Consider the following 14,166-nt stretch of genomic DNA (forward strand, 5'->3'; position numbering starts at 1 on the left):
CTTACAAGGAATCAAAGGCAAGAAAAAGACGAGGATCTTCCTCAAAACCTTTTATATCTTTGTTTATGAAGACCAAAGAAGTAATGGCACCAATTGTAAGATCACCTGGTTGTAAATAATTGTGAACAATCGGGATAGGATCTTGGATTCTGCATTTCCTTAACTGAGTTTTACAAGCTACACATAACAATTGTAGTGCAAATAGAATCAATATCATCGTAATTAATAATAATCCCAGTTTGAAAAAGTTTTCCATTTCGATATAAAGGTTAAGAGTTCCCAAATGTGGACTAAGCTTGAATTGAATCTTTCTCTTCCTCACATGACTTTCTTTCTGTAATGAATCTTAAAACATAAATGATCTGAAAGATATTCTGATAATTGTATCTGCCCTTAAACACACAAATATGTAGCTGACCAATAGTACTTGGCCCTCATTCTTCCAAGTATAATTGGCCAATCAGGACTTTGAAGAGAAGGAAAGTTAATAGTAGCCTTTCTGGTAATTACAATGGTAAGAGAAAATTACAATTATCTAGAATGAATAAATATTATTTTAAAATGTGAAAACAGGGCTCTTTTTTTAAGACTTCTAAAGAAGGAAGATTTCTGATATCCCATTTCTATAAACTAGGAAAGATGACTGAGAAAATCTTCCTTGCATATTTCTGCCAACAATGGATGAGTGTTTAATGCTGTCTCTCTCTCTCTCTCTTTCACACACACACACACACACACACAACAAAGATAAAATATACACTTTGTCTCTTCCTCAGCCAACATTCCCTTTTACCAGTGGTGGGATTCAAGTAATTTAACAACCGGTTCTCTGCCCTAATGATTTCTTCCAACAACCAGTTTGCCAAACCTCTCAGAAAGTTAACAACCGGTTCTCCCGAAGTGGTGCGAACTGGCTGAATCCCACCACTGCCTTTTACCATATTATCTGAGTCAATAGGATGCCCATGAAGGTATTCCTTTAATTCTGGAAAAAGCTAGCAGTCATGTAGTACCAATGTCTGCATTCTCTGACTTAATTTTCTTTCAAGATAGTCAAAGAGTCAGAGAAAGGTTCTTGCATTAACAAATTTATAATATATTGAATATTCAATTTTAATTTCCAAAAATGGACTGGTGAAATTTCAGAGCAAAGTTTGCACATATAAAGGCTTAACACTTGTGGGGAACTTTGGATATGTAACATTGTTAAAAGTTGTTATAAAGAGTTCATCCTAAAAGAAACCTTTTAGATTTGTTAGAAATGTCATCTTCAACTGTGACCTTCTGTAGTAGGCCCATAGCACTTATAGACAAAGTAGGCCCAAAATACTTATAGACAAACATTGTTTTTTAACTATCTGCAATTAGTAATTTTCACAGCTAGCTCCATCTCTGATATTCCCAGCATTCATCAGGACCAGATACCCCACTGTCAAAGGAAAAAGAGCTATAGAAACTGTTCTGCCCTTGAACATCAGCAACTGAGAACAGAATGCATGGGAAAGTACCCTAGTGCATATTCAGAGAAGAGATATAAATAAGAACACATATTTTACCTGATGTGATAACTTTTGTATCCTTATTGATTGTTTCCTGATTGCTTATTTGTACCTATAACTAACATTAAGTGTTGTGCCTTAGAATTTTTGATGAACGTATCTTTACTTTTATGTACACTGAAAACATATGCACCAAAATAATTTTCTTATGTGTCGAATCACACTTGGCCAATAAAAAATTCTATTCTATTCTTCTAGTCTAGCCTAGTCTAGTCTTTCTATCTATCTATCTATCTATCTATCTATCTATCTATCTATCTATCTATCTATCTATCTATCTATCTATCTATCTTGTTTTCATTTTTGGTCTATTTTAATTTGTATACCGCCCTTCTCCCGAAGGACTCAGGGCGGTGCACAGCCAGAATAAAAATACAAAGAGAAACAATATATATAATATTAAGAACACCCCTTAAAAAACTTATTCAATTTAATGCTGCTTACATCTTTCAATATTTTATGAATGATATTTTCCATGACCAGTATATCATAATTTATTTGGCTGATATACTCATATATTCTGTTATAATCCAAACATGAAAAATAGGTTCAGACTTTATTACAATTCTTCTGAAAGAATCAACTTTTTGCCAGACATGGCAAATGGAGCTATATAGATTTTTTGGACCACCACATTTCCTCTACTGGCATTAATCTGGGCTCTGAGAAGGTGAAAATCCTCCACACAAGAATATCAAAGGCCTGCTTGCCTGACAGTTTTAGAAATTTCCTAATAAGTTTTATGAACGTCATTATAGAATGCTCCACCTGCTGTGCAAAAAGAGGCTACATTTCTTTGGGATTATCAAACTGGCATTTCTAAGAAAAGAAACTCCAGGGACATTTTTTTCCAAGAGTATAATACTTTACTGAAAAAAACTACATTGACACAGAAGAAGCAAAACCAGCTTTGGATTTCCCACACAAATGTGAACATAGTTATTTCCCCCTTTTCCTCTGAATCATCTACAGTCTATTATGCCCATCGATAACTTAGTTAACCATGCTTGGAGTCCTTGAACACTTCTAGAGATACCTCAGTTAGCTTGATACCATCCTTGCTACTTTTGCATTCCATTCCACCACTGGCCCCTTTCTTTGTCAAGATATGAATGAAGGAGAATATAGATGAAAGGTGAATCATTGTTGACAGGGATGAGTCTGCACAAAAGCTATTAAAATTCCTGAGCATTTCCAATTATTTGCAGTGGAGACAGATACCTCCAATATCACATTTAGGGAAGTGCTATTCAAGCTAGTTGACACTCAGTCTTTTTGTTTCCATTTGTGCTTTTTAAAATATGGTGATATCTTCTGGAAAGCACATTGCACCCTCTCAGAGACCATACAGATCACCCATACCTAGAATAATGGCAAATGGTTTGAAAATTGAACCAGTAGCCATTTTTATAGGCATTTTTCTTAGATTTCTTAAATATTAAAATTAATAAATAGCTATAATTATCTGCATAATGATACAGCATAATGTACACATATTCTTAGAGATGTTTGCTGCTATTTAGTCTCACATAGATTTCCTAAAGCAGGAAGCAACAGCATCAACAGAATCAACGGTAGGCCCATGCCTATACAAACCCTTTCCAACGTTTCCAAGACTTTTCTGCTCAATATTTATACCACAAAACTACTTGGAAACTGCTTCTTGACGTTGTGCTTGAGATGGGAAAAAAAATGAAACTTTGATTTTGGGTTTTACTGATTAATAGGTTTGTTGTTCTAGAAATGACTAGTTTATATTATTATGTGAAAGTAAAAGGTTGAGGTTTGATGTTATTATCTTATTCTATTACACCAAAGGGAGTTGGATGTCAATGTTTTTTCTTTCTTCCCCCCCGCCCTTTGCTCCATACTTTTCACTTCACTTTCTCCTTCTGTATTGTCCATGTGCTCACATTTGCGAACGAGTAGCAAAGGCAAGTCAATACCACCCCTGATCAGAATGTAGAATGCCAGTAGATTGATTGAAAATTGAACCAGTAGTATAGTTGAAAATTAACAAATGACCAAAATTTGTTGGCTCTACACAAATTTTGGTCATTTGTTAATTTTCAATGGCCCTACACGATTATATTCCTGGAGAGTTTGCTACCAGATGTTTGTTCTTACCTAGAGGCCCATGAATATCCTACAACAGACACAAGAGCAACTTCATCAAGATCCGTATACCCATTTCTACTCAAACCTTTCAAATGCACCTGCTGACCAACCAAATGCTTTCTCAAGAGAACACGTGCTCCTTGGAACTCCTTGAAACTCTCAGAATTTCAATTTTAATTGAAAATTAAAGGGCTAACCAACCTTTACTCATAAATGAAAAATACTCCAAATTTCTGTTGCCTTCCCAGAGACAGTGACTTAAAGTTTAGGAACTTAAAAGAATGGATGCTATAAGACAGAAATAATAGAAATAGGATTCTTTTGTTTGTGTATTATTAATATTTTCTCTTTATTAATTGTTCCTACTTGTTTAGCTCCGGCAGGTATATGCAAAATGGTCATATTTTGATGATCCATGTCTAGGCATGTCATTCCATTATAGACTACAAAGAACTTTTTTTCTTTTATCTGGGATTTTTAAGTAATGTCAATTTTGTTCATAATCTGAGCTACCTCTGTCTGTCTGTCTATCTATCTATCTATCTATCTATCTATCTATCTATCTATCTATCTATCTATCTATCTATCCACCCATCCATCCATCCATCTATCCATCTATCTATCCATCCATCCATCTATCTATATCATCATCTGTAAGAAATAAAGGAAAATATTTTTGTTTATTATCTTCTCTTTATTAATTGTTCTTTGTTGTTCAACTCTGGCCTAACAATAATTATGTAACATTTGGGGAAATATATGCAGACCAACAATCCAGCAGTAGAAGTCAAAATGGAGAAAACCTCCACAGCCACCATATATTTGCCTTTGGTACTCAGGTAGGATGGAATAAAAGACAGCCACACACTGCAGAAAATCAACATGCTAAAAATGAGACATTTGGCCTCATTGAAACTGCTAGGGAGATTCCTGGTGAAAAAGGCTACTGTGAAACTGGCAGTTGCCAGAAAGCCCATGTAGCCTAGCACACAGTAGAACATGGCAGCTGAGCCTTCATTGCATTGCAGTATGATTTCCTCAATTTCTGAATGGGTGTCAATGTCAGGGAAAGGGGGAAATGTGAACAGCCATACCATGCAGATGCCTGCTTGAATCAGGGAACCAGAAACAACAATACAGGTAGCCAGTCTTCTTCCCACCCATGTCCTCATCCTGGATCCTGGTTTGGTGGCCAAGAAAGCCAGAACCACAATGATGGTTTTTGCCAGAACAGAAAACACAGCCACTGAAAAGATGATGCTAAAGCTCATTTGTCTGAAGAGACATATTATATTGCCTGGTACAACAAAAAACTGCAGTGAGCAAAGGAAGCAGAGGATGAGGGAGATGAATAGAAGGTAGGTGAGGTTTCAGTTATTGGCCTTGACGATGGGAGCATTGTGGTACTTCAAAAATGTTGTGAGTACCACACCTGTGCAGAGAATAAAGAAAACTGCAAGAGTAATTAAGCATACTCCCATTGGTTCTTCATAGGACAAGAAAGATATTTTCTTCAAAATACATGAATCTTGGTCCTTATTGATCTTCAGGGCATTTAGAATAGAATAGAATAGAATAGAATAGAATAGAATAGAATAGAATAGAATAGAATAGAATAGAATAGAATAGAATTTTTATTGGCCAAGTGTGATTGGACACACAAGGAATTTGTCTTGGTGCATATGCTCTCAATGTGCATAAAAGAAAAGATACGTTCATCAAGGTACAACATTTACAACATAATTGATGGTCAATATATCAATATAAATCATAAGGATTGCCAGCAACAAAGTTACAGTCATACAGTCATAAGTGGAAGGAGATTGGTGATGGGAACGATGAGAAGATTAATAGTAGTGCAGATTTAGTAGATAGTTTGACAGTGTTGATGGAATTATTTGTTTAGCAGAGTGATGGCCTTCCGGAAAAAACTGTTCTTGTGTCTAGTTATTCTGGTGTGCAGTGCTCTATAGCGTCGTTTTGAGGGTAGGAGTTGAAACAGTTTATGTCCAGGATGCGAGGGGTCTGCAAATATTTTCACGGCCCTCTTCTTGATTCGTGCAGTATACAGGTCCTCAATGGAAGGCAAGTTGGTAGCAATTATTTTTTCTGCAGTTCTAATTATCCTCTGAAGTCTGTGTTTTTCTTGTTGGGTTGCAGAACCGAACCAGACAGTTATAGAGGTGCAAATGACAGACTCAATAATTCCTCTGTAGAACTGAATCAGCAGCTCCTTGGGCAGTTTGAGCTTACTGAGTTGGCGCAGAAAGAACATTCTTTGTTGTCCTAGAAATTTAAAGGATTCTACTGTTGATACTGTGTTGTCTAGTATTGTGAGAGGTGGAAATATGGAAGGGTTTCTCCTAAAGGCTACCACCATTTCTACGGTTTTGAGTGTGTTCAGTTCCAGATTGTTTTGGTTGCACTACAAGGCTAGTCGTTCGACCTCTCGTCTATATGCGGATTCGTCGTTGTCTCGAATGAGACCAATCACTGTTGTGTCATCTGCGAACTTCAGTAGCTTAACAGATGGATCGTTGGAGATGCAGTCATCAGTCATTCATATCTACAATTTAAATGTATAAATTTATAACCATTTTTTATTAATCATACTATTATTAGAATCATCACACTGTGTTTATGGAAATAGCACTGATCCTGATATTATCTATCCTACTTTTTCTCTTGTATTTTGGACATAAGATGGAAAAATGTTATTTCCTCATGAGTTTATTTCATGTTGCTTATTTAGTACTTATGCTTGAAATTGTGAGGTTTCTATTTGTTTGTTTAGTTTTATTGCTACATCAACCTTCAACGTTGCCTTCCTTTGAGACTATGTCAGTTTTTAAAATCTGTATAATACAACAAAATTAATGTTCAACGTTGAACCTATCTTTTCTTTTATGTACACTGAGAGCATATGCACCAAGACAGATTCCTTGTGTATCCAATCACACTTGGCCAATAAAAATTCTATTCTATTCTAAAAGGAATTTTGTCAATAATTCTTTCATTGACGATCTACATTTGCAGGTCTATAGAGAAAAGGAAACTTGAAATAACATTGCAAGAAGAGTTTCTTAATTTAATGACTGACTAACAAGTCCCAATTGTGGCCATTAAATGAGAAGAACATGATTTTTTTTAAAAAATCAAGTCTTAATTGTTTGGAGTTTTGTAAAGCATATAAAGATATTCCTAATGGGAAGTTCTATATAAAAATTTTAGATAAATTCAAAAACAAATCAATGTATCTTGGAAATGATATATTCTGGGTGACCTAGGTCCCCAATTCATATGAAGACTTTCCAATTTACATCCGCAAAAACACTTAAACCAGGGGTGAAATCCACCAGGTTCTGACAGGTTCTGGAGAACTTGTAGAAATTTTGAGCAGTTTGGTGAACCGGTAAAGGAAATTTTGTGTAGTTCAGAGAACTGGCAAATACTACCTCTGGCTGGCCCCAGAGTGAGGTGGGAATGGAGATTTTGCAATATCCTTCCCACAGAAGTGGGCAGGGAATGGGGATTTTGCAGTATCCTTCCCCTGGAGTGGGGTGGGAATGGAGATTTTGCAGTATCCTTCCCCTGCCACACCAACCAAGCCATGCCCACCAAACAACACCACATCCACCGAGCCACGCCCACAGAACTGGTAGTAAAAAAAATTGATTTCACCAGTGACTTAAACCCTTAACTCTGCCTGAGATCTTTCTTTGAAAGGGTTGAGGATTACATCCTTATAGAAAGGAAAAATACCTTAATTGATAAAAATATAATTCATGACCTGTACTTATGTGTTCATGGATCTGCTTGGGGTGACCTGGAGAACAATAAGGAAATTTGATTTACAATGTCTCTTACCCTTCTGGCTGGACATTTTCTCTTTGGGACATGGGAGGCAATCATAGCAGCAAAAAGGCTTCTCCTCCTGCTTTTTCTTAAAATATCCCGGTAGACAGCTCTTGGTACACACTGAAACAATAAATGAAAGAAGGAAAATATTAATCACATATTTTTTGGGGGGTGGGGAGTTGAAAAACAAGGTTGATCAATGTTCTGTAATTAAATATACTATAATTACAGAGAAATATATTTTTCAGAGTTATTTAAATAAAACAAAAATTATTATAGAATAGAATGAAACATTTGAAAGAGATCTATAAGTAGGTGATGGTTGAAAGAGATTGATAAGTATAGTAAGTGATGATTCTAGAGCTAGTAGCTATATTGAAAAGAGATGACAAATGTTGAATAAAACTACAAATGTCAATATTAAAAACTGTCAATAATCGAATGTACACACAATGTTAAAATTATTAAAATCGTCAGTACAACTTATATTTTTAAATATGAATTCTAAATAGTTAACTAACAAATTAAAAAAGGAAAGATAAGGAGTAATTCAATTCTTTTTCTTTAATTTCCTAAGTTTAACATTTTTATTAAGTTATAAAATATTGTAAAATACAAAATACAAAAGTAAATAAAAAAGCAGTGGGGAGAAAAAGGGGGAAGAGAAGTGAGGAAGGATAAGAAAAAAGAAAGAAAAAGAAACATTGACTTCCAACTCTCTTTCTTGCAGTAAAATAAGGCATTAACATCAAATCACAACTGTTTGCTTTTTCATAATAATATGAACAAGTCATTTCTGTAAAGATCTATCAATCTAATCGGTAAAACCCAAAATCAAAGTTTCATTCTTTTCCACTTCAGCATGAAGTTCAGAAGTGGTCTCCAAGTGGAAACAAAAGTACTTATGTTCTTTTCTTTCATCAAAGTAGTCAATTTTGCCATTTCAGCCAACTCCATCAACTTCTGCAACCGTTCATCCATAGTAGGTATCAAAGTGTCTTTCCATTTTTCTGCATACAATAGACTTGCTGCTGTCAACATACATAGGAACAAAGTTCCACATTTTTTTCTCCACTTCTTTTTCCATTAAGCCCAAAAGGAAAAGTTCTGGTTTCCTTTTTATCTCCATTTTCAAAATTTTCTGTATTAAAATGCGAATCATTTTCCAATCTTTTTTGCTTTATTGCTGAAATAAAAATATTATCTCCCCCAAATTCTAAAAAGCAGCATACAAAAATTTCCTAATTATTTTTATCACTTGTTTAACCATCTCTATCATTCAGTGTAAATAGACTTACAAACCCTGTTCTCCTGCAATTTTAACATCTTAAAATAACCCTAAAAACAGTGTTCAAAATATTGAATATGTGAAGGTTTTTGCAGCCCTCAGATCTCATTAGTAATATAAAGTAAGTACGGTTCACCATCATTTATTCATTTACTTCAAAAATTGAATTCAGTCAACATTTCCTTAGGACAAAGCATCCCTTTTAAAATTTACTTCTTCTTAATATACTGTATATGTATTGCACTAGAGAAATAAATATGTATTTATTGGAAAAATAAAAATTTGAAATTAACAAACTTTTCCTATATATACTTGTATAATGAATCCTAGCAGCATAATTTTACAAATAAAATGTAATATGTATAAACTATATAGTGTAATTATATACACACATATCCATTACAGTACTACAGCTGTCTGCCTTCTAGTGACTCTTAACCACAAACCATCGCCTAGATTAATCACTGAAGTTTTATTTGAAATATTTTTGGAAATGTTTAACTTGGTCTTTCTAGGACTGAGAGAAAGTGACTAGCCCAATGTCCTAAGAGAGGCCTCTAGCTTTGTGGCTTAAAAACTATAACACATTTTCCTTCATAGTTACAATAATTTAGACTTATTAACTATATATCTCCATTGACTTTTAAGCTGAAAAAATAACATGATTTGAAAATCTATACTAGTTTATATAATAATCTATACTAATTTATGTAACCAATTAGGCATCCCTTATGTTCAGAAATCTTGCATCCTTCACTTGCTCACAATTCTTTCCAGTATTTAAGTTCTTTCTAATGTTACAGAATATAGAATATAATATAGAATATCCTTTAGGATATCATATCAATATTTTCAAATAAAAGAACCTCCATGCATAACCTACTTGCTTAAAAGTGCTGGGCCAACTGATGGCTTCCTCATGAATGGTGAACATTTTGTCTTCTGCAGCCTGGGGATCTAGCTTTCCAACTTTCACTCAATGGAAAGACTGGTTGGGGACAATGACCCAGTTCTCAATCTCCAGTCCTGTAATCAGTTTTCCATTCTGGTCAAATGAAATTTCTTCCCCAGCACTGTTTTTTTTTTTATTATTTTACTTTTTTTTGTTTTGTTTTTTTTCTCTTTTTTTCTTTTTTTTCTTTTTTTTTAATTCAAAAAGTTTTACCAAAAAAAAATTCCCCCCTCCTTTCCCCCCAACCCCCCTCCCTTCACTAATACCCTCCCCCCTCCCCCCTGACTTCCCGGATCAAGCACAAGGTATAGTTAAAAATAAAACAAACATATGCTAAGAAAATTTTTCCCCAAAACTATTATACCTACTTGGTTAAAAGTGCTGGGCCAACTGATGGCTTCCTCATGAATGGTAAACATTTTGTCTTCCGCAGCCTGGGGATCTAGCTTTCCAACTTTCACTCAATGGAAAGACCGGTTGGGGACAATGACCCAGTTTTCAATCTCCAGTCCTGTAATCAGTTTTCCATTCTGGTCAAATGAAATTTCTTCCCCAGCACTGTTGTTAAATGAGACTCTTTTCAAAAAGAAATGAAGCTGAATATGAAACAAACATATGAGAAGGAAGCAAGATTAATGTACAGAATTTTAAAGTAATAAAGGTGAGATAAAAATGTAATAGATAAATAAATAACATATACATTCTTTTATTTGAAACATGTTACATAATTGAAAGACTGTTCCTATTCTAAACTGCTATATTTTCTCTCAAGCATAATTATCTGTGATTCTTGATCCAAAATCCAAGAAAACCATACATACTTTAATATGCGAAAATGTATTTTATTTGGGAAAATATGTTATTCAACAAATAAAATCAAGCTTCCATTATTTTTGCAATAACTTAAAAACTTATCTTCTGATGTTATTAAAGATAAACTGATCAGGGAAGATCAGATCACTTAATATCTAAAATAATTTTTAAAATCAATCAACTACACAAAATAATAGTCAAGACTGGAACTCAATATTGCCTTATACACTGTAAGCCGCCCTGAGTCTTCGGAGAAGGGCGGGATATAAATGTAAACAAAAAACAAAACAAAACAAAAAAAAATATTATCATTTTGTAATGCTAAAACATCTGCTATTACCAATTCCACAAAAGGAGAGAACAGAATAAAGAAAAAACCTAGATGACTTTACTAACTTTCCATCTATATATCACAGTTCTTTGTGGTCAGGAGCTCATGAGATGCTGGAGAGTCAGTAGAATTTAAATTGATGTCCAACATAAAATTACCTGCCATGACTGGAGATCTTGAAGACCAAACTTCTTGTCACTCAACTTTCGCCTATTTTGTTGGCCCAGCTTCATGGCATGTAAAGCATGTGCCACAGCATATACTGCATTGTATATACTGTAACTATGACTGGTCATTCTCATTTCAAAAAAGACCCCAGGAAGGATTTCCAGTTTCTCCCTCCCTGTACAGACATTCTCTGTTTCATTATTCACAGGTGGATTTGGAAACACACAACCAAATGATTGCTCCCACACATCTTTGAGGAAATCCTCTTTGGAGGAGAAATGGTTTCTTGTCTGAATAAAATGTTGGAATCCTGCAACTTCATTTGAGTAAGGTGCAAAGCTTAGAGCACCATGGTGGACTTGAATATCCCAGCTTTCCTGATAAAAGAATGATGCAAGACCTATTTGGGAAGCCATGATCCACACCTTACCTTTTGGCTTTATAGAAACTGTTTCCATTTCAGGTAGATACAACAACCACCTTAAATTTGAAAGATTATTATCATTGATTATGATTGTTTGGGCTTTGCTATTAACAAGAAGGCAAAAAGTTTCAAAAAGCAATTCTAAACCCTCTAAAGAATTAGTAAAATATACCGGTCTGAACTGGTCCAAAAAGGCAACACAGATTTTATGGAGAGCAAACAATGAAAAGATTAGGTGCTGAAATGTTCTTCCCCCAAGTCCATAAACAAGTATGCCAACCCAAGTCTATCTGAAGTGCAAAAGTAGTTGAATAATCCCCATATAATGCAGTTCTTCACCTGGAACCATGTGGTAGTAGAAAGGGCTTTCATTTGGAGAAGAGCCAGTTGAGAACTAGGAAATGAAAATTAGACACATAAATAAAAAAAACTAGTATGTGTGGGGAAAATATGATTGACAAAAGAAACTGTGTATTCACTCTAAGTTTAGAGTTCTGAAATATGTCAACATACGTTTTTACATCATTTCCCTGCATTGTGGGACTGGATGATCTTTATGTTTTCTTTGAAATTTACAATCCTATGATTATTTGAATTTATCCTACAAATTTGCTTCTGTAAAGAATTGATGCTTTGTCATATTATTTACTTGTCCTTCCTTCCTTCCTTCCTTCCTTCCTTCCTTCCTTCCTTCCTTCCTTCCTTCCTTCCTTCCTTCCTTTCTTCCTTGTCACCTGTTATACTCCATCTTGTCTTGTCAATTCCTCTTCAAGTATTTGATTAGCTCAAGTTCAGAAGAGATTTTGGAGGAAAGCGAAGACATCAAAGAGGAATTACTAGGGAGAGGAAGATTTTTTCTTCTGTCTAATGAGGCTTCTAATTCTGCTCACATGGCATCTCTTGTAATGATTCAGCATAGTTCCAGATTCAAGGATATCTTTTTCTTTTACTAAAATGTATCATTCACCAAGATTTAGTATTTGAATATTAAACTAATACTTAACTAAAACTAATTCATATAATAGCCATAGACAAATTTAATTTTGTCACTTATCATTTTCTCAGCCACTGTTTGGCATTATAATGGTTTTTCTGTAAATTCTTGTTATTTTTAAATATAACAATGAACAACATTTGTGTTCTCTTTTAAATCCGCTGTTCTTTTGTGTTCTCTTTTAAATCATATGTTCATCGTTGAAGAATTTCACAATTAGTGCACATTTATAGAATAGAATTTTTTTTTTTTTATTGGCCAAGTGTGATTGGACACACAAGGAATTTGTCTTGGTGCATATGCTCTCAGTGTACATAAAAGAAAAGATACGTTCATCAAGGTACAACATTTACAACACAATTGATGATCAATATAGCAATATAAATCATAAGGATTGCCAGCAACAAGTTATAGTCATACAGTCATAAGTGGAAAGAGATTGGTGATGGGAACTATGAAACGATTAATAGTAGTGCAGATTCAGTAATTAGTCTGACAGTGTTGAGGGAATTATTTGTTTAGCAGAGTGATGGCCTTCGGGAAAAAACTGTTCTTGTGTCTAGTTGTTCTGGTGTGCAGTGCTCTATAGCGTCGTTTTGAGGGTAGGAGTTGAAACAGTTTATGTCCAGGATGCGAGGGATCTGCAAATATTTTCACGGCCCTCTTCTTGATTCGTGCAGTATACAGGTCCTCAATGGAAGGCAAGTTGGTAGCAATTATTTTTCTGCAGTTCTAATTATCCTCTGAAGTCTGTGTTTTCTTGTTGGGTTGCAGAACCGAACCAGACAGTTATAGAGGTGCAAATGACAGACTCAATAATTCCTCTGTAGAATTGGATCAGCAGCTCCTTGGGCAGTTTGAGCTTACTGAGTTGGCGCAGAAAGAACATTCTTTGTTGTCCTCTTTTAATGATGTTTTTGATGTTAGCTGTCCATTTGAGATCTTGCGATATGATAGAACCCAGAAATTTGAAGGTTTCTACTGTTGATACTGTGTTGTCAAGTATTGTGAGAGGTGGAAGTATGGAAGGGTTTTTCCTAAAGTCTACCACCATTTCTACGGTTTTGAGTGTGTTCAGTTCCAGATTGTTTTGGTTGCACCACAAGGCTAGTCGTTCGACCTCTCGTCTATATGCGGATTCGTCATTGTCTCGAATAAGACCAATCACTGTTGTGTCATCTGCGAACTTCAGTAGCTTAACAAATGGATCATTGGAGATGCAGTCATTGGTATACAGAGAGAAGAGAAGTGGAGAGAGCACACAGCCTTGGGGGGCCCCTGTGCTAATTGTACAGGTATTTGATGTGATCTTGCTTAGCTTCACCTGTTGCTTCCTGTTTGTTAGGAAGCTTGTGATCCACTTACAAGTCTGTTCCGGTACCTGTAGCTGGTTTAGCTTAGTTAGAAGAATGTCTGGAATGATGGTATTGAATGCTGAACTAAAGTCTACAAAAAGGACCCTTTATGGCCCTCAGAGCATCCAAAGGTCACTTAATTTCTATTTCACAAAATTAATAGCCAGATTCCAACAAGCGTAAAGAGAACACAAATGTTTTTGTCCCAAACAATAGTGACATGAAATGTTGTATTTCTTAATACTCATGGCAATTCAGTTAATGATGGAAGTAGAGATGAGGTTGTAAGTCTAGCATGGACCAGTA

At 35.0% G+C, this 14,166-nt stretch overlaps 1 protein-coding gene across 1 annotated transcript in view; it reads right to left on the reverse strand.

Moving 5' to 3' along the window:
• Nucleotides 1-11,503, reverse strand: part of LOC131198132 (vomeronasal type-2 receptor 26-like) — a 29,593-nt gene extending 18,090 nt beyond the window's left edge. Inside the window, exons 1-4 of the mRNA XM_058182637.1 lie at nucleotides 11,078-11,503; nucleotides 7,545-7,655; nucleotides 3,687-3,705; nucleotides 6-177 (exon numbers count right to left, since the gene is read on the reverse strand). Of these exons, the coding sequence (XP_058038620.1) occupies nucleotides 6-177; nucleotides 3,687-3,705; nucleotides 7,545-7,655; nucleotides 11,078-11,503 (728 nt within the window). The remainder of the gene's footprint in view (nucleotides 1-5; nucleotides 178-3,686; nucleotides 3,706-7,544; nucleotides 7,656-11,077) is intronic.
• Between the last annotated feature and the right edge of the window lie 2,663 nt (nucleotides 11,504-14,166).

This window comes from Ahaetulla prasina, chromosome 4, assembly GCF_028640845.1.
Source record: "Ahaetulla prasina isolate Xishuangbanna chromosome 4, ASM2864084v1, whole genome shotgun sequence".
Lineage (NCBI taxonomy): Eukaryota > Metazoa > Chordata > Lepidosauria > Squamata > Colubridae > Ahaetulla > Ahaetulla prasina.